The sequence below is a fragment of the Pelobates fuscus genome, chromosome 9 (genome assembly GCF_036172605.1).
Source record: "Pelobates fuscus isolate aPelFus1 chromosome 9, aPelFus1.pri, whole genome shotgun sequence".
Taxonomy (NCBI): Eukaryota; Metazoa; Chordata; class Amphibia; order Anura; family Pelobatidae; genus Pelobates; species Pelobates fuscus.
The window spans coordinates 159,000,280-159,020,083 of record NC_086325.1 but is presented as its reverse complement, the minus strand read 5'-3'; the positions used below and the strand labels follow the sequence as shown (position 1 = coordinate 159,020,083).

Sequence of the window (19,804 nt, the reverse complement as noted above, 5' to 3'; positions counted from 1 at the left end):
CCCTCGCGCGCCCGCAGAACCGGGCGCTCGGCCACACTACAACAGGTCGTCGGTTGGAGGGGAGCGCAGTGCGCTTCCCTCCTTCCGGTCAGCCTGATTTTGCGCCCCCAGTGCCGGTGCGCCCTAAGGCGGCCGCCTGGGCCGCCTTATGGTAGCGCCGGCCCTGTCCATAGCCACATCTGTTCCAACGCACTGTTACTACTCGTCGCCATGATGGCTATTTACTGGGCACACTCCTATGAAATGGCAGGCTCCTACACTTGCTCACAACTTAAGTCCTTATCTTTACCCTTGTTTACGTTCTTAGTATGTCTCAAACCCCAGAACAAGACGAGGAACTCGCTATACCCTAAACCCCAGCCAGGACTTCCACCCCGGCTGGTCCAAGCACCCCTACTGAGAATCATCCAGCCCATATTCCCTGGGGTCCTGGACTAACCCTAGGCTCGTGGCAGAATAACTGCGCATGGGGGTCCCTTTCCCAGGTACAGCTCACAAGGCCGAACTCTATAAACTATTTATCACCAATACCTGAACTCCCCAGCTGGGAGTTGTCCTTCAACCCGACAACTATACAGAAATCAAGGGTTTAATGTTGTCCCTTCTTGCCTCTATTATTACTATCAGTGTAAGGCTGGAGAAATTGGAATCTCCTCAGCCATCGACAGCTGTCCTGCCAATAGAGACCCCTACTCCTGCTCCCTCTCACGGTAATGACACCACCACAAACCCAATACCGAGCACTTCCATTCACATCATCACGCCCACCCACTTCATGCCCCAGACCATTCACAAAGACATCCTGGAAGGCAAGGACATAAACTTAGTCTCATTGCTTATTGCCTCTCAGGATGTAGTTGAGAACAAGGCATGCTTCTATGGTGATCTTTCGGTTGTTTTGAAAGCCAGAGACCCCAGACTCAACCGAAAATGTGCCATACCTGAATTTGTCCTTCCATATGGCCTTTATCGTGACGTAATCTGCTCCACTTCCCCTAACCGTAAGGAAGAGTTGGAATTGTAGATGCATAAGTTGGTGGACCTAGGGCACAAATATGGTGGATTCTTGTTTTATGACTATCATAAATCTTTTTCAGCAAAAGCAGCGGCATCTCTCACCCAATTTAATACCCACACTGACTGGAGTAGGCTTGATACAGAATTTTTATGTCGCCATTTTACCTTTGAGAGCGTATGGTAGCCCAGGATTGAAAATAACCCCCATGATGGCATACCATTTGCAAAAGACCACCCAAGGTATTGAAAATGGGGTATGTTCAGTCTTTTTTAGTAGCCACTTAGTCACAAACACTGGCCAAAGTTAGCGTTCATAATAGTTTTTTGCATTTTTAACACACAAACAAATATGAACGCTAACTTTGGCCAGTGTTTGTGACTAAGTGGCTACTAAAAAAGACTGGACATACCCCATATTGAATACCCTGGGTTGTCTACTTTAAAAAAAAATATGTACATGTGAGGTGGGATTCAGAGATTTATGACCGATAACAGTGTTAAAATATCACTATTGATACATTTAAAAAATATATATACTTTGAAACATCAATGTCCTACTACTTGTAGCCCTATAACTTGATAAACGCAGCTATATTTAGCGCGGGTGTTTTTTGGCAGTTGTAGATGCGTAACAGATTTTGGGGGTCAAAGTTTGAAAAGGTGTTTTTAAAAAAAAAACTTTTCATCATACTTTATCATTTGTTTTATAGTAAATTATACGATATTATGAAAATAATGGTATCTTTACAAAGACCGTTTAAAGGCAAGAAAAACGGTCTATAATATGTGTGGGTACAGTAAATGAGTAAGAGGAAAATTACAGCTAAACACAAACACCGCAGAAATGTAAAAAGAGCCCTGGTCCTTAACGGTAAGAAAATTGAAAAGAGGTCTGGTCACTAAGGGGTTAAGAAAAAAGGCTTTTAAAGTTTTATTATTTATATACATTAACTATATAGTCATGCTACAAATATAAGCGATTTTGAGAATTGTACCAAATCACCTCTTTTAGCCTTACTTTTGCCATTTGGATTAAATAGACAAGAATGTGATGTTTAGTTAATAATCCTGTTTAGGTTGCACTTGCGTCCCTATACGTAGATTGAAGGCGCAGATGACCTGGTGACCTGCATGAGGATCTGTGAGAGTCTTCTCTGACAATTTTTGCCTACGTTGTACGAATTGCTGTTTAGTGAACATTCCAGGATGTGCAGACTCATCATTCGCTTCAGGTGGGTTTTAAGATGAATAGATTACACTTTATACTGGTCGGGAGTTTGTGCTGACAGGGTTTGTATGTCAATGTTACTGCCGATGGCTCATAGATATAAAACGCATATATAAACTGATAAAAAAAATGAATTATGTAAAGTTCGGCTAGAAAAAAAAGGAAGATCTCAAATCTACATTAATGCCTTCAGGGCAAATATTAAAGCAAACTTTGTGAAGATAAGACTGTAGTGCCTCATACTTTACTATAAAGGGGTTAACTCCTTAAAGACACATGACATGTGTGACATGTCAGGATTCCCTTTTATTCCAGAAGTTTGGTCCTTAAGGGGTTAAAAGAGCACTCCAAGCACCATAACCACTACAGCACACTGTAGTGGTGATGGTGCCAGTAGTGCGCTAGTACCCCCATTGTAAGTAGTCAAGCCATATAAAAAAAAAACAGTTTGTCTCCATACCTGGGGATCGCCAAGTTCCGCTCCTCGTTGACCACTGGTATTGCGAGAGTCAGAAATCTTATTAACTAAATTATATAAATGTGGAGAATTGACATCATAAAAATTAACAACATTATAAAATGAACATCAAAACACCCGAGCTAGCGAATTTTTGCATCTGCCCTATTTTGGCCTACGATTTTTAGTTCTTTTGTCGATTCTTCATAATTTGAAGTTTAATGAATAAATTCCCCTCGCTTCAGGGCCAAGGAGGTTAGACACCGCCAAGCTGAAATATTGTTTAACGTGTACATTGCTGCACTAATCCCTTTCACGGTCAGACAGACGAGGTGAACACATGGCATTTTAGCTGGAGGGAGTTCCGGTGAATTTGGCAGCTATTATGTAACAAAGGTTCTCAAACTTAATGAAAGATCCAGAAGGGCATAGCGCTTATTAGCGTTCAGGAAATAGCAATCGCTTGTTTGTTCAGTACAAATTAAAGGTTTTCAACAAGTTTTTTGATTAAGAGGATGTTTGCTCCGTGGGAGTCTGGAAACAAATTGGTTTCTAAAAAGATCTTTCAAATCCTACTACGTGAAAATCAGATTTATGTTTTTTTTTTTAAAGAGGGTAGTCTTTTTTTTCGGTTTAAGTTTCTCAATAATAAATACGTAGAGCTGGGAAAAGACAGACTATGTTTTGATGTAACGTCAGGAAAAAGCTCTTAGCATGATGAATGAGATTTCTAACTTTTGAAGGATCCACTTGCGAAAAGGCTGTCATGTCTCGCCACAAGACATCATCATTTCTTCAACAGGCGAATTATTTTGGGTTAAGTGGAACAGGGAATGTTCAGCAGTGATGTCGAAATTCCCAAAACATAAAAATTGACATTTCACCTTTTACACGAATTCTCATTAAAATACATCCAAACTGTTTTTCTACATTTTTACACGCACATAGAGAAAAACTCTGAGAGCATGTGAATCGAGTGAAATGGATACCTCCGGCAGTTTCAATCGAGATTTTTTTCCACGCTGATGGATTCATTTCAGTTGTGTGGTACATGAATTCTACATACTGTTGCAGCACAAGAACATCTGCCCAGGGAAACGTGAGGGATCAGAATCCAAGTTGTTGGGGGAGGACAATGTATATGACATTTTAATTGTAGCTTTCTGATAAACTTTATAAGGAATGCAAAATTATCTGTGCCTCGTATTGGTCAAGTTGCCAGCGCACACGTAGATGATAAGTTTAACATTATTCCCTATATTCTCCAGAGACCTGCAGACTAAAATGTGGGAAATATTCACACCTGATTTCAAGAACAGCTAACGCACCTACAAATGACAATGTGACAACTCACAACTCGTAGATGTACATGCAAATTTTGACCACAAACATCATTTGATAGAGGGGAAGTTGCAAATGCAACAACTGTCCTGTCTGTTTCTGGTGGACCTCAAGACGTAAGCCATTTTAAGGTAAGTATACATTTTAGCCTATACATTTGCTGGACATTTCACTATCACATTATATAGATTGACTTTATAGTGAGCCTGAGGTCGACTGGTCATGTCTAAGGATCAGTAGGCCCAAAACGCGTTGGGTGTTTAGTGTGACCTTTTCATACTGTTTGTTACTTTTTGTTATGGGCCGATTAAACCTCCTGTGGACTCTGAGCGATTACAGTGGCTTTATTTTTTTTTTTCTGTGGACTGGTCAAGCACAAGTTTTGTGGATTTTAGGCCCACTTAGATATGTTTAAAATCCACAGCTTTCCGTGTTATCCTACTAGGTCACCCATCTCGCCAATGCTGTCCACTTTATTTTTCTCCTGCTTGCAGTATGTTAGTTCTGAAGTGCGTGGGAGCTTTAATGACTTATATCTTAATTATGTAACGCCAGAACAAACCTACCACCTGTTACCATAAAGATAATAGAGATAAGGTCTCTTTAAATTGTGCTTTATGGAGGTAAGGGGAGAACAGGTGTGTTAGGAGAGCACTAAGTGACTAGTGGCTTAATTAATGACACATATTGCACTGATTGCACTTGTCTGAACAAAGCACAGACAGAAAATCAGAAATGACACTGATAAAAGGACTCCGTAAATAAAATTATAACCTATACATGTTCTATACAGACTTTATGAGAAATATAGAACGGCTGTTGAAGGGACACTCTAAGCACAGGTAATTGTAGTGGTAATGGTGCAAAGAGACTGTCGGCGACACGGCCAGTTTGTGAACGGTTTAACAGAACCCTTTGTCAGACATTTGGGGGTTGAATTCGAAAAAGGGGTCTGTTTAGTCTAAATTATTGCGCTTTCTATTTGCACTAATATATTTCTCTGTCAGACCCAAATTTGTTTTGTTTGTGCCCTTCCAAACAGTTTTGTCATGTGTCTCTTTTTTTTTTTAATAATTCTAAATAATGGTGTTGTTATGGTGCAAGAGTACGCCTTTTTTCCCAACAAAACTTTTCTTCTCAGTCAGAGAAGCGAATTTTGTTGAACAGGTTATTCTTTCCTTCAAGGAATAAAAAAATCCTTCAAATTACGAATGTCTTTTTAAAAAAAAATGTATTCCTACTAATATTACTTTTTGTTTTATTTTATGAATGTAATCAATGGTAAAATCATCAATCAATAAAAAGGAACAAAAGTCAGAAAGAGGCAGAAAAATTGACTATTTTTTGTTACATGGCACAAATGTCTCCGATCTATAAAAGTGGAGTAACAGGTTGATACATAAGAAAATGGCGAATTCACACAAAATTGGCGCAAAAGTGAATGCGGCAATTTTTACAAAATACATTGTCTTGTTCTTGCCCTGTGGGGCAGGGCTGTCATTTAGGATGAAATATTTAGCAGACAAATCTTATGGTCCTATGTTTGTTGTATCAATATTTTCAGAGTGCAATACTTTTTTCAGACATGCTAAATAGAGATAATTTGATATTTCAGCTAAACGTAAGCATTACTAATACAAACCTGTTTCCTAACACGTCAATTTCTCTGTCCGTAGTTATATAGGTGATAAAGTGATACCTTTTTCCAGGGCCGACACTCCTCACAGAGTAGCATCGGGGACCTGATGCTCATTCACGAGTGCATGCGCGCGAGTGCTGCGCACATTCAAGCCTCCCCTTGGGAAAGCATTGAATCAGTGTTTTCCTGTGAGCTTTCACGTGGCGTGACAATGTTTAAATCAGTCAGTGCAGCAGAAGCAGTTCCTGTGGTTGTCAGGAAGACATTCGTTAGAGTTGGATTTAACTCTGCAATATAAACATTGCAGTTTCTAAAATAAAAGTACAATATTTTATAGCCGGGTTAATTTAACAGGACCACTGCAGTTTGAGATAACGTGGCCTGGGTGACTATAGTGGTCCTTTAATTTTTCAGGCTCACACACAGGCCCAAAAAAATTTTGGAGGGAAAACACTTGCGTCACTTTTTTAAACCACGCCCATTGTCTATATTGATATTATGCTGATTTAGCCAAGTGCTGATTTCACGTCTTGAGTTCAGGAGTTTATTTACTAAACTGTGAATTGCAGAGGAATTATCAAGTATCGTGCCTAGCTTAAGCTAAAATAACTGATCTGAAAACCATAAGTGAATGGCTGCCCCCTAAACCGGAGCGTCCTGTAAAGTGGGATGCTAGTGGGTGGGGCAAACGTGGGCAGTGCCACACAAAGAGGGAGGACACACCTGGACACCTAAGAACTGGCATGTATATTCACGCCAGACTGTCTGCCAATCAAGCAGGCCGGCCCATTGATCCCAGTGCTCCATGCATGCTCCTAGTGCCCTGAATATAATGCAAGCTTGTTCAATGGTGCACTCCTGCTAGAATTTCTGGGGACAGTCTCTTTGTGTCCGCAAAAGTGGGATACCAGAAAACAAAGTTAGGATGGTGGAACAGAACACTGAAATAGGGACTGTCCCACTGAAATCGGGACGGTTGGAAGGTCTGATGAGTAGGACAATTTTTCCAGTTCAGCTATTTTGGCATATGGTATGCCATTGTCCACAATTCAAAATACACTAATAAATAACAAAAAATGCAAATTTAAAGTAAGATCTCTAATTCTCAGACTTCTAAAATTCATGCTCATTGGAGTCACTAAGTGGTGAAAATCAAGGCAAATTCAGACACATGTTTATCATCAGGAACGCTAGCAAAAAAAAAAAAACAGAAAAAAAATACAAAGAGGCATACACACCCAGAAAGCAGGAGCCTGTGCGTTAATCCGCAACTGTTTGTTGTAATTTTGCAATTCATGCTTTCAAGAAAGGGGAAGGGAACGGGGAAAAAAGAGGAAACATTACTGTTGAAAGAAGTCACTCCAAATAACGTGACTAGGGCAGAAAATATTCTTTACTTTATTCATACAGGAGTAACATCTCAGAAGGTGTTATTGTTGCTTTAAATTTCTCTCTCTGCACTGAGCAGAGGCAAATTGTGCTGCAGAGGGACACGCAGCACTCTGCAAAGCAGCGCATGTCAAGGATTAATTTTGCAAAGTATTATTTAAACAAGCCTCTGGAAGACTTAGTTGATGGCAGAACTGCCTGTTTTTATCCCGGAGTGTTTCTGATCACCGCTTTATTGTTGTCAGGTAATTATTTGAATTTGTGCTTTTCTCCTTTTAATTAGATTTTTTTGGGTTTGCATATTTTTCTTTTATTGTGACCCAAAATAAGTACAAACATATCACAGATCAAGTTAATAGATTTATGGTTGACCATGCAGACGCATAGCGTGTCAGCATGAGTTAAATGGATTTTATATAAATCTGTGTTGTGTTTTTTTTTAAATAGACAGTACTGCAGTTTGCTCTTGTAATTGGACAGTAATGTTAAAGGGACACTATAGTCACCAACATAACATTAGCTTAATGAAGCAGTTTTAGTGCATAGAGCATGCCCCTGCAATTTCACTGCTCAATTCTCTGCCATTTAGGAGTTAAATCACTTTGTTTCTGTTTATGCAGCCCTAGCCACACCTCCCCTGGCTTTGACCGACACAGCCTGCATGAAAACAAAATGGTTTCATTTTTAATCAGATGTATCCTAATTTAAAAGATTTTATCTCCTGCTCTGTAAATTGAACTTTAATTACAAAGAGGAGGCTTATGCAGGGTCTAGCAAGTTATTAACAGAGCAGGAGATAAGGAATTCTAAATTAAACAGAATTTGTAATAATGTAAATGTAAACATTAGATGACCTCTTACAGGAAGTGTTTAGGAAGGCTGTGCAAGTCACATGCAAGGAGGTGTGGCTAGGGCTAGGGCTGTATAAACAAAGGGATTTAACTCCTAAATGGCAGAGAATTGAGCAGTGAGACTGCATGGGGCATGATCTATACACTAAAACTGCTTCATTAAGCTAAAGTTGTTTTGGTGACTATGGTGTCCTTTTAAAGAAAGCAGCGGCAGAGCGATACATGAAGGATAAAAGTAATTTTAAACCAAAGCTGTATTTTGAGAGCCTTTTTTTCAGCCATTCACAATACAGTTAAAGTTCAATAGTCAGTGACCACAAAATGCACAAATAAGAATCAAGTAAATGCAGACTTGAGGGAAGAATAACATTTAAAGGGATATTCTATGCACCAAAAACAAATTTTGCTTAATGAAGCGATTTTGGTGTATAGCTCACTAAATAGACTAAAGTAGACAAGCTGATATGTAGATGGTGGAACTGCACTCATCCCCCAGCCATGGAATCTCAGGGTGCTCCCGGATCAGTCCCAGTACCAAAGAGACCATGTATAACATATAATAGTAGACAATTATCCAGGCACTCCAAATTGTTCCAAACCAATGGGCAACTTTTATTGGACCCAAGAACCACGCAAGGCCCTAAGGGGTCGAAACGTTGTGTGGTTCTTGGGTCCAATAAAAGTTTCCCATTTGTTTGGAACAATTTGGAGTGCGTGGATTATTTTCTACTATTATAAAGTAGACACGCTGTGATTAAACTTGAGATGGTGAATTTGTTTGTTTTTTTTTAAATCAGATAATTTGGCCAAAATATTTGGATTTCAATGTACTGTTTAGTGAATAAATCTATTTTTTTTTTTTTATCATTTTCTGCACCTCTAGCTAGTTTAAGTTGTTAATTCAAGGTAACAGGTGACAACTTGCTCCAGTCCCATCCTTTTTCGTTTTACCCTTTGGTATGGGTGGAAGAGATTACATCCTAGTAATTGTTATGTTTGCGGTTATTGGAGCGCGTGTGGATAATGAGCTAGCACGAGAATAACTTGAATTAGCTCGTTATTTGTTATCTGAAGCCATGTTGAGATACATGTTTATACGGCAGGTGCTTTGATGTACGTTTCTGAAATCAATTCATGTTGAGAACCCGAGTGACATGCCCGAACATCTCACGCTATAAGTTAGAGACAATATTATTTCGCTGTGTCCTATTCTAAAGTGTTCTTGATACATGATGAATCTCAACCTAATTTTACTTTTTATCTAAGTGAAATTTTATATACCTTTGCATTCTGTTTTCTAGATATAGCTATGAAAGATTTCAGAGTAAAAATGTGCTTGTAAGGCATTTTTTTTAAAACTTGCAGTACCTTGGGGACAATGACAATCAGAGGAAAGGGACATTTTATTTGCAGTGATTTCAGAATATTAGGACAGTGAAGAGAAGTCATGATTTGACACAAAATCTATGTGACCAAAACAATGCCCACTTTTACGCTTTTGGGTTTTCACTAAACACACTGAATTTGAGATACGAGTCACTAAAACTGTGCATGGCTTTACAACAGAGGTAGGTAACCTTCAGCACTCCAGACGTTGTGGACTACATCTCCCATAATGCTTTGCCAGCATTATGTCTGTAAGAGCATTATGGGAGGTGTAGTCCACAACATCTGGAGTGCCGAAGGTTGATTATCCCTGGTCTAGAATATAAATATACCATATAAGACTTCATGAACATATGGTACGTTATAGAATGGGAGAGTGGAGACTAGTAAAATTGCCTGCATGGATCAAAGGATTACTTTACTGTACCTACCAAAATTGGAGGGTATGAAAGCAGGAGAGCAGGGGACAAGAAGGGGGAACGCCAACACAACACACATCCCTAGTGATGCTCAGTAGGGCATACGGCCATAAAGGGGGCCTCTTAGCCCAGTATGCAATCTCGCCAGATATGTAAACAGACCTACGGACGTGCTGACAGCACGGGGGACACTTTGGTGTAGGCAGGAAGGTCCAATGCCATAGGGATGCACTCATTTTTCACTTTTTAGAGGACCCAGACGTGGGGCACTAGAAAAAACAAACTCTTAAAAGCCAGACAAGGGTCGCAAATCAGAAACGTTCAACAGCATCCAGGATGCCTGGGAATTAAGGGTGACAATAAGGATATCAGGTATAGCTAGAGGAAAAATGATGGGTCAGTATATTAGGAGTAACAGTCCACAGTGACTAGTTGTAATTTACAGCAGGAATATGAAAACGTAATTTAGAACAAGAACAATGTATCTTATTACACAGACTGATTTCTAAACACATTTATCGTAGTTTAAAGACACATTACAGGGAGTATTATTGCCGTGGAGCTCTGTTATACACTCAGACACATTACTGGGAGTATTATTGCCGTGGAGCTCTGTTATACACTCAGAAACATTACTGGGAGTATTATTGCTGTGGAGCTCTGTTATACACTTAGACACATTACTGGGAGTATTATTGCTGTGGAGCTCTGTTATACACTCAGACACATTACTGGGAGTATTATTGCTGTGGAGCTCTGTTATACATTCAGACACATTACTGGGAGTATTATTGCCGTAGAGCTCTGTTATACACTCAGACACATTACTGGGAGTATTATTGCCGTGGAGCTCTGTTATACACTCAGACACATTACTGGGAGTATTATTGCCGTGGAGCTCTGTTATACACTCAGACACATTACTGGGAGTATTATTGCCGTGGAGCTCTGTTATACACACAGACACATTACTGGGAGTATTATTGCTGTGGGGCTCTGTGATACACTCAGACACATTACTGGGAGTATTATTGCTGTGGAGCTCCGTTATACCCTCAGACACATTACTGGGAGTATTATTGCTGTGGAGCTCTGTTATACACTCAGACAGAACAGCAATATGGATCTCCTAGAAAAGAGGGACAAAGGGATTTTAAGCCAAAATAGGGACTATCCCTTCTAAGCAGAGACACTTGGATGGTATATTACTGTAATATAACCAGTAAAGTAACTAGGACTGTCCTTCCAAAACAGAGACACTTGATAAGTATGCATTCTTTGTCTACCATGGATCCAGATTCTGAGCTGACCTGTGGCCTGTTATTTCTATTGCTAAATAGTTCATTTTCACTTCTTTAATTGTCCTCTCACCATAGATAACCTTCTGACCTGTGTGAGTAATATAGAAAGAAGAGGTGCCACCCCACAGATTGCTTTCACTTTGTTATACACCGTCTATTATGTCACCTCTATCTGCAGTGGGGTATTATACAGAAAGGATATTGATTGGTAACAGAGAGATTAGCAACTGCATTTTCACATCCAGCGTTGAAGATATATCGAGCCTCTTTCTTTTCTTTTTTTAGAGCACACACTCTGGTCAGATATGGGCGACACGAGGCGAGATAAATGAGTCCTATCTGATGAGGTTTCTGATGTATCGTAAGATTCTGGACCGTGTTCTACAATGGCATGAGCAGCCTCTACTGGTGTGACTGCTGATCACCTCGGAGGACACAAAGCTAATCATTGATCAGGGATTACATTATCCCCAGAAACACAGTGTGTTTTCCCTTAAGAGCAGCTGCTTCCCCATCTGTCCTTGGAAGGAGCCTTGGTACTGAAACCACCCTTCAAGACGGAAGGTCACTCTTCCAAAAAATGATCCCGTTGAGGCCAAACTTTCTTCTGGGTCTTACTAAGAAAGCTATGGATAAACAACTTTAAAAATTGTTTTGAAAAAGTTGCTGCCTAACCTCTTTAAACAAGCGATAATTTTGTAAAAATTTTTTTAGAATGAATCAGTGTGACCGTATGAAATCATATCTTGATTCACCCCACCTCCCACGATCACTGCTCACTGTGTAGAACTGATAGGGATCTCCGAGAGAGATCTGTACCAACGTTAGTGACTCTCTCACACTCTGCTGTTTACCAACTGTGAAAAACTTATTTATCTCTAAATACTTAAATGGAAATGGCAATATGGAAAGAAAGACAAATGAAATCAATACATTGAGTACGATGGTGTATTGATGACGTGTTATCCTCTGTATGGGGCAACCAACTCTTTCAGGGTATTCATCAAAGCTTGGATTGTCCCAACTTCAACGTGAATCTGGGATTTTGCTGGAATCATAAGAAAACATTTCGCACTAAAACGTGAAATTAACTTTAGAATTCACAACAATTCACACGTTAGTGATTTCTTCCAAAACTCGCTGGAAATTGATGTGATTGGCTTACAAACTTTGAACAGAGATTTTGGACTTTTCGTTTTCGAAGAGTTTACCGTAGAGTTCAGACATTTACTAAAATAAAAATTCACAGTAATTTCAATGTGAATTCCAAATTCTAGGCCAGAGGAACTAAACTGAAAGCATAGTTGACACAGATTTTTTTTATTTTCCAATTCAGCTATTTTTACCTAAAATTTCAAATTTGAATTCTCACTTTAGCGAGTAACTCACTTCTCATAAATCACTACATCAGGGTGTCATCTGCACAGCGTTTACTGTTATACTTGCATGGTTGGTGCCAAAAAATAATTCTTTGAAAATGTGACACCAGCCTCCTGTTACAATGCAGACAGCGCAGTTACCCGGCCACATTCTGATAACTCACATGTTTTCCTATGTAACGACACAGATCGTATTAAAAACAATGCAAAAAAATACGCACCTCAGGCTTGAATTACACAACTTTCCCATATATTATCTTGAACTTCACTACGTGCACAGTGACAGCTATTGTGGTACATTGCTGAGAGATCTCCTTAGTAATTGATTTATTCAAGTTGTCTCCCCAACCCCAAGGCATATTTACACAAGCTAGGATATAAATACCAATAACAATAATATTAATAACAATAATATTAATAATAATGTGCTGGAGATGATTTGGGTTATGGTGTATCTTAATGTGTGATGGTTCCAATACCAGTGACAATTGCCATTCTTATGCCATTATGCAGACCACTGATCAGATCACTATTCTGGGTTGGTCAGCCACTACAGAACATCCACTGCTACTCAGCCACTACAGGATATCCACTACATGATAGTCACTGCAGCAAAGCCACTACATGACAGCTACTAGAGGACATTGACCACAGGATATCTGTAACGGCACTGAGATTAGAGTCACTACAGCGGCAATGATTATAGGACAAACTGTATATCAGTCTCTACAAGACATACACTACATGACAGTGACTACAGGACATCAACTATGGGACATAGACTATAGGACAGCCACTACAAAACAGCCACTGCGTGACAGTAACCACAGGAGACCAACTATGGGAAAGAGACTATAGGGCTAATTATATAACTTCCCCTACAGGTCAGCCGTTACAGATCATCTACTGTTGGATAGTCGCTAAAAGACAGTCACTATGTATCAACCGCTACATGACAAAAACCGGAGCAAGGAACACAGACTATAAATCACAACAATATTTGATCTATTCTCGCTCCGTGTGTCTTATTGTCCCCTGTCTGCCTTTCTCTCTGTGTCTCTGTATGTCCTCTGTCTGCCTTTCTCTCTGTGTCTCTGTATGTCCTCTGTCTGCCTTTCTCTGTGTCTCTGTATGTCCTCTGTCTGCCTTTCTCTGTGTCTCTGTATGTCTTCCATCTGCCTTTCTCTCTGTGTCTCTGCATGTCCTATGTCTGCCTTTCTCTGTGTCTCTGACTCTGTGTGTCCTCTGTCTGCCTTTCTCTCTGTGTCTCTGTATGTCCTCTGTCTGCCTTTCTCTGTGTCTCCGTATTTCCTCTGTCTGCCTGTCTCTCTGTGTCTCTGCATTTCCTCTGTCTGCCTTTCTCTGTGTCTCTGTGTGTCCTCTGTCTGCATTTCTCTCTGTGTCTCTGCATGTCCTATGTCTGCCTTACTCTGTGTCTCTGTGTGTCCTCTGTCTGCCTTTCTCTCTGTGTCTCTGCGTGTCCTCTGTTTGCCTTTCTCTCTGTCTGCCTTTCTCTCTGTGTCTCTGTATGTCCTCTGTCTGCCTTTCTCTGTGTCTCTGTATTTCCTCTGTCTGCCTTTCTTTCTGTGTCTCTGCATTTCCTCTGTCTGCCTTTCTCTGTGTCTCTGTGTGTCCTCTGTCTGCATTTCTCTCTGTGTCTCTGCATGTCCTCTGTCTGCCTTACTCTGTGTCTCTGTGTGTCCTCTGTCTGCCTTTCTCTCTGTGTCTCTGCGTGTCCTCTGTCTGCCTTTATCTGTGTCTCCGTGTGTCCTCTGTCTGCCTTTCTCTCTGTGTCTCTGTATGTCCTCTGTCTGCCTTTCTCTGTGTCTCTGTATTTCCTCTGTCTGCCTTTCTCTCTGTGTCTCTGCGTGTCCTCTGTCTGCCTTTATCTGTGTCTCCGTGTGTCCTCTGTCTGCCTTTCTCTCTGTGTCTCTGTATTTCCTCTGTCTGCCTTTCTCTCTGTGGCTCTGCGTGTCCTCTGTCTGCCTTTCTCTGTATCTCTGTGCGTCCTCTTTCTGTCAGCTTGGGTATTTAGCCATAAAATATTTGGAAATGAATGTGTGCTTTGGACCCAGTTATAGCAGCAAGCAGCTCAATCTACTTCCTAATGTGAACTAATAAGCAACAGGGGGTTGCACAAATATGTATACAGGATGTCCTAAAATGTCCACAAACAGGAAAACTGTGTAATGTCATTTGAGATAGGTTCTCTCTAAATTGTAAAAGTGAAAAGAAGGATTGGTTTATTTTTATTACATGAGACTTTTCTTGTCACACGAGGCCCTGTGTACCTACCTACCTTACACACCCATTCGCTGGCAATCCCTGACTGAGGTCCTAAGGCTAATGGAAGTGAGCGTTACATTTTATTTTACGCGGGTACTTGCCTCGGAATCTAGTAATTCAGGTGAGTGAAATTGTAATCATTTCAACAAACAGAGGCCAAGTACTCGCACAATGGATCCAAACCACTATTTACTCAATTCCTTTTAGACAAAGAGAGCTATAGAAATCAAGGAACGGTGATTTATGATGGGCAAACAGTGACGCTGACACATTATGGCAAAAATAACAGAGTCAGGAAACAAAAATACATATTCCGCTGAGTTTCAGATTATTCTGCAAACTCGGCTTTCGGTTAATGACGACTCAAAGCAATATTGTCCTTTACAGGATTATTCGCTGAAGTTTGAGTAGTTGGGCAGTCACAGAGAATTAAAAGCCATATTCAAATTGTACGTCAAAATAGTTAACTGGAAATTTTGCAATTTGGCTACTTTGGTTTGAAATTTGAAATTCACTTTGAATTCTCACTGTAGTACATAATTCTGTTAGTGAATAAAACGCTTAATGATTTCTATGTCTGTCCAAAATAACAAGATTTTGTAATACAATTTACAGTCCTGTTTGACTTACTCTTTAATAACCAAATTACCAATTGTAACAAATACAAATCGAACAATTTAGACAAAATGTGTTGATCTGGAAATTAATCTCAGTTTAGTTAATAAATCTCTTTTTCGTGCCTTTAATAAACACAGAACTCTCAGTAAAATAAAATATGAGGACTTTCTTAGAAGCCTCTCCGACCTGAATCACAGAATTTAATGCTTCACATTGAGATATTATTTTAATTCATGGGAAATTGGCAGGACGTTTCCTTGTTTAAAAAAAAAAAAAAAAAACACAAGACAAAGCCTTTTTTGTTCCCAAGATCTTTGAGATGACCATAGGGGAAAATAAAATAAAACCAGAAAAATAATGCTTTCTTTTCTTGAGAATGTGGCCTTCATGAGACAAAGTTACCATCTGCAGTAAGGGTAGGACTGGAAAAAAAACACAATTTCAAGGCCGCGTATTCACCTCACGAGATTGCTGGACAATCGTTTTGTGTATGATTATGTGATACAGGTTTCACACGAGCAAGAGGAAAGGCTAGAGATTTAAAACAATCATTCTGTCGTTACGTTGAGAGCATCTGTATGTGTTGGGCGCTATGGTTCACTCATGGGTTGTGTTTCCTTTATTTAATATATACATATATAGTGATTTCCCGAACGGTTCGCTGGCGGTTCCACGGATGGCGAACATATGCGATGTTCAGTCCGCCCCCTATTCGTCATCATTGAGTAAACTTTGACCCTGTACCTCACAGTCAGTAGACACATTCCAGCCAATCAGCAGCAGACCCTCCCACCTCCTAGACAGCATACAATTTAGATTAATTCTGAAGCTGCATTCATTTTTTATTTTTTGGGGGTTTGTCTTTATTATACATTATCCTCCATAGCCAGTAACCTGTGTTTATTATACATTATCCTCCATAGCCAGTAACCTGTGTTTATTATACATTATCCCCCATAGCCAGTAACCTGTCTTTATTATACATTATCCTCCATAGCCAGTAACCTGTGTTTATTATACATTATCCCCCATAGCCAGTAACCTGTGTTTATTATACATTATCCCCCATAGCCAGTAACCTGTGTTTATTATACATTATCCTCCCATAGCCAGTAACCTGTGTTTATTATACATTATCCCCCATAGCCAGTGACCTGTGTTTATTATACAGTATCCCTCCCATAGCAAGTAACCTGTGTTTATTATACATTATCCCCCCATAGCCAGTAACCTGTGTTTATTATACATTATCCTCCCATAGCCAGTAACCTGTGTTTATTATACATTATCCCCCCTAGCCAGTAACCTGTGCTTATTATACATTATCCTCCCATAGCCAGTAAACTGTGCTTATTATACATTACCCCCCCCATAGCCAGTAACCTGTGTTTATTATACATTATCCTCCCATAGCCAGGAACCTGTGTTTATTATACATTATCCCCCCATAGCCAGTAACCTGTGCTTATTATACATTATCCTCCCATAGCCAGTAACCTGTGCTTATTATACATTATCCCCCCCATAGCCAGTAACCTGTGTTTATTATACATTATCCCTCCCATAGCCAGTAACCTGTGTGTATTATACATTATCCCCCCCATAGCCAGTAACCTGTGTTTATTATACATTATCCCTCCCATAGCCAGTAACCTGTGTTTATTATACATTATCCCTCCCATAGCCAGTAACCTGTGTTTATTATACATTATCCCTCCCATAGCCAGTAACCTGTGTTTATTATACATTATCCCCCCATAGCCAGTAACCTGTGTTTATTATACATTATCCTCCCATAGCCAGTAACCTGTGTTTATTATACATTATCCCCCCATAGCCAGTAACCTGTGCTTATTATACAGTATCCTCCCATAGCCAGTAACCTGTGTTTATTATACATTATCCCCCCCATAGCCAGTAACCTGTGTTTATTATACATTATCCCCCATAGTCATTTATCGTTGGACCTAGGCAGCATGATGTCTTAGGCCGGCCCAGAGAGTGAGTGAGTGAGTGAGTGAGTGAATAATATAATATATATGTTCAGAAACATATTAGTAATATATGTAAATCGGGTTCATGCAAAGAGGGTGAAAAAGGTATTAAAGAAAAACACACTTATTGCATCAAATTTACAAAGCCAAACTTTTAAAAGCTTTCCTCATTTCTTTCTTGGGATGAGGAATATATCGGTTGTAGACTGAAGATTTCCATCTGCCCAATCTTTTAATAATATGCACTGGAGTGTCAGTGTTGAAGGAGACCGAAGCCCCTATTCTAAATGAAAGACCCCAGACATGGATACAACCCAATCTTAGGAGTAGTGTTCTGATGTAGAAGATGAATTTAGCCGTAGTCAGAGGGATTCAGTGAGAGTAGTGGTGAAATGTGTGTGGCATGACTGAGTGTGGGTAAGTAAGAGTCAAGTATTTTAACTGGGCACTAGTTCTAGGTGGGATAAAGTGGTATAGCGGATGGATGAGTAGTTTGGTTTGTTTTAGAGGTTTGTAGAGAAAGTATATAGTGATCATGATTTTTAGCGATATCCAATATTTTTAAGGTGGTCTCAAACAAACATAAAATGCTATATAAAATTTGTGGGAATATCGAATAGTCGTGTACAGTAAATCAGAGAGGGCTCAGAATATCGAACCATCGATCGGTAACCTGGATGAAGTAGGGGGTCTATCTGTTTTATTAAATACGCGGTAATATGCTTTTAATGGGATAGGACGTTAGGAAAGGCGTGTGATAGGGATAAGTGGTTGTGGCTGTATTTACCTTATCCTGGGAACGACCTGGCTCCTAAGCTTGAGCCGCGCGTGGCTGGATCACTCCTGCCTCCACACGAGCCGCATGCGGCTTGGTCTCCTCTTCTGACTGAGCCGCGTGCACTGACCGCAGTGATCGGTCACGTGGCCCGCCTGGCACTAGGAGCACGACTCGAGTCACGAGCTCGCTCTTAAAGGGGCAGTGGGAGCCAAAAGTTGATTCAGGCTCCCATTGGCCCACGTCATTCCAGCACCCCCACACACGAACGTTTTGGGGGCACAATAGCTTGCATTAAAAAAAAAAAAACTAAAACGTTTTTGACTGTAATATAATAGCAGTCAGTTTCCTTCACACGTGTGCGTTTCAGGGCCTGCCAGGGCACAGTGTCACACCAGTGCAACTCATATCTGGTGTAACAGTAGTGTACATTTAAAAAAATAAATACAGGGGGCTTGTTGTCACCTTTCGGGGACCCTCGTGTTGTACGTGGCTGGGTGGAGGAAGAGACCTTCAATTACATCAGTGAGGGCAAGGAACGGGACATGGCTAGCTTGGTATCCAACCTTGTGCAAATGGGGAGTTTGCGGTTGTGCAAATGGACTGTTTGCGTTTGTTTGCGGTGCGTTAAACGGGGAGTTTGGTCTGTCACTGTGAAGCGGGCATAACCCTTACACTACCTGATCGATACAGCATCATACCTGATGTTTTAAAGCACGTTATTCCAAACAATGTAGGAATGTTAGGTGATTTATGCCCTTTATGGATTAAAACCAGACTCTGCATCAACTATGTAATTTTCCATGGGAGTTTTGCCATGGATTCCCCTCCGGCATGCCACAGTCCAGGTGTTAATCCCCTTGAAACAACTTTTCCATCACTATTGTGGCCAGAAAGAGTCCCTGTGGGTTTTAAAATTCACCTGCCTAGCTTTTCAACATCGTCCCTAGGAGAGTGAAGATGGCCCCAGCAAAGAAGGGTGGTGAGAAGAAGAAAGGCCGTTCTGCCATCAATGAGGTGGTAACCAGGGAATACACCATTAATATTCACAAGAGAATCCATGGAATTGGTTTCAAGAAACGTGCACCAAGGGCTCTGAAGGAGATACGCAAATTTGCTGTGAAGGAGATGCGTACTCCTGATGTACGTATTGACACAAGGCTAAACAAAGCTGTCTGGGCCAAAGGCATTAGAAATGTTCCATATCGTATCCGTGTGCGTTTGTCCCGAAAACGTAACGAGGATGAAGATTCTCCTAACAATGTGCCAGTCACAACTTACAAAGGATTACAGACCGTCAATGTGGATGAAAACTAAATTGCTTTTTGCTGTTATAATAAAATCTTAAAACAGAAAAAAAAAAAAAAAAAATTGCCTGCCTATTGAAGTCTATGGCGGCTCGCCGAGTTCGCCCGTTCGCGAACATTTGCAGAAGTTCGCGTTCGCCATTCGCGAACGGAAAATTTTATGTTCGCGACATCACTACTTATATATATATTTTTAACTGTTTCAGGGTCAGACTGACACCTCAGAGGGATCTCAGGCTGAACGCAATCGTGAGATTTCCATTGAGAAGCTCTGGCGACAAGGAATGCTGATCAATGAGTTAAAGCTGAAAATAATAGGAGATAATTCTCTCCAGAAGTGCTTGCCGTATAGATATGTGTAAATAAACATGGCACTCTCTTCCTGGCCGCACTGTGTGTCAGGCTCGTGATTGGTCG

The 19,804-nt window shown here is 40.4% G+C and overlaps 1 protein-coding gene across 1 annotated transcript; it reads left to right on the top strand.

The window, feature by feature from the left end:
* The first annotated feature begins 19,016 nt into the window (after positions 1-19,016).
* LOC134572570 (large ribosomal subunit protein eL31-like) lies at positions 19,017-19,451 on the top strand. Its single transcript, XM_063431615.1, has one exon. It carries the CDS (start codon positions 19,041-19,043, stop codon positions 19,395-19,397), a length of 357 nt encoding a protein of 118 aa, XP_063287685.1. The 5' UTR covers positions 19,017-19,040; the 3' UTR covers positions 19,398-19,451.
* Positions 19,452-19,804: the final 353 nt, after the last annotated feature.

Excerpts from the sequence above, each read along its gene's own strand:
- LOC134572570 (XM_063431615.1), top strand. The coding sequence starts at position 19,041 with ATGGCCCCAGCAAAGAAGGGTGGTGAGAAGAAGAAAGGCCGTTCTGCC.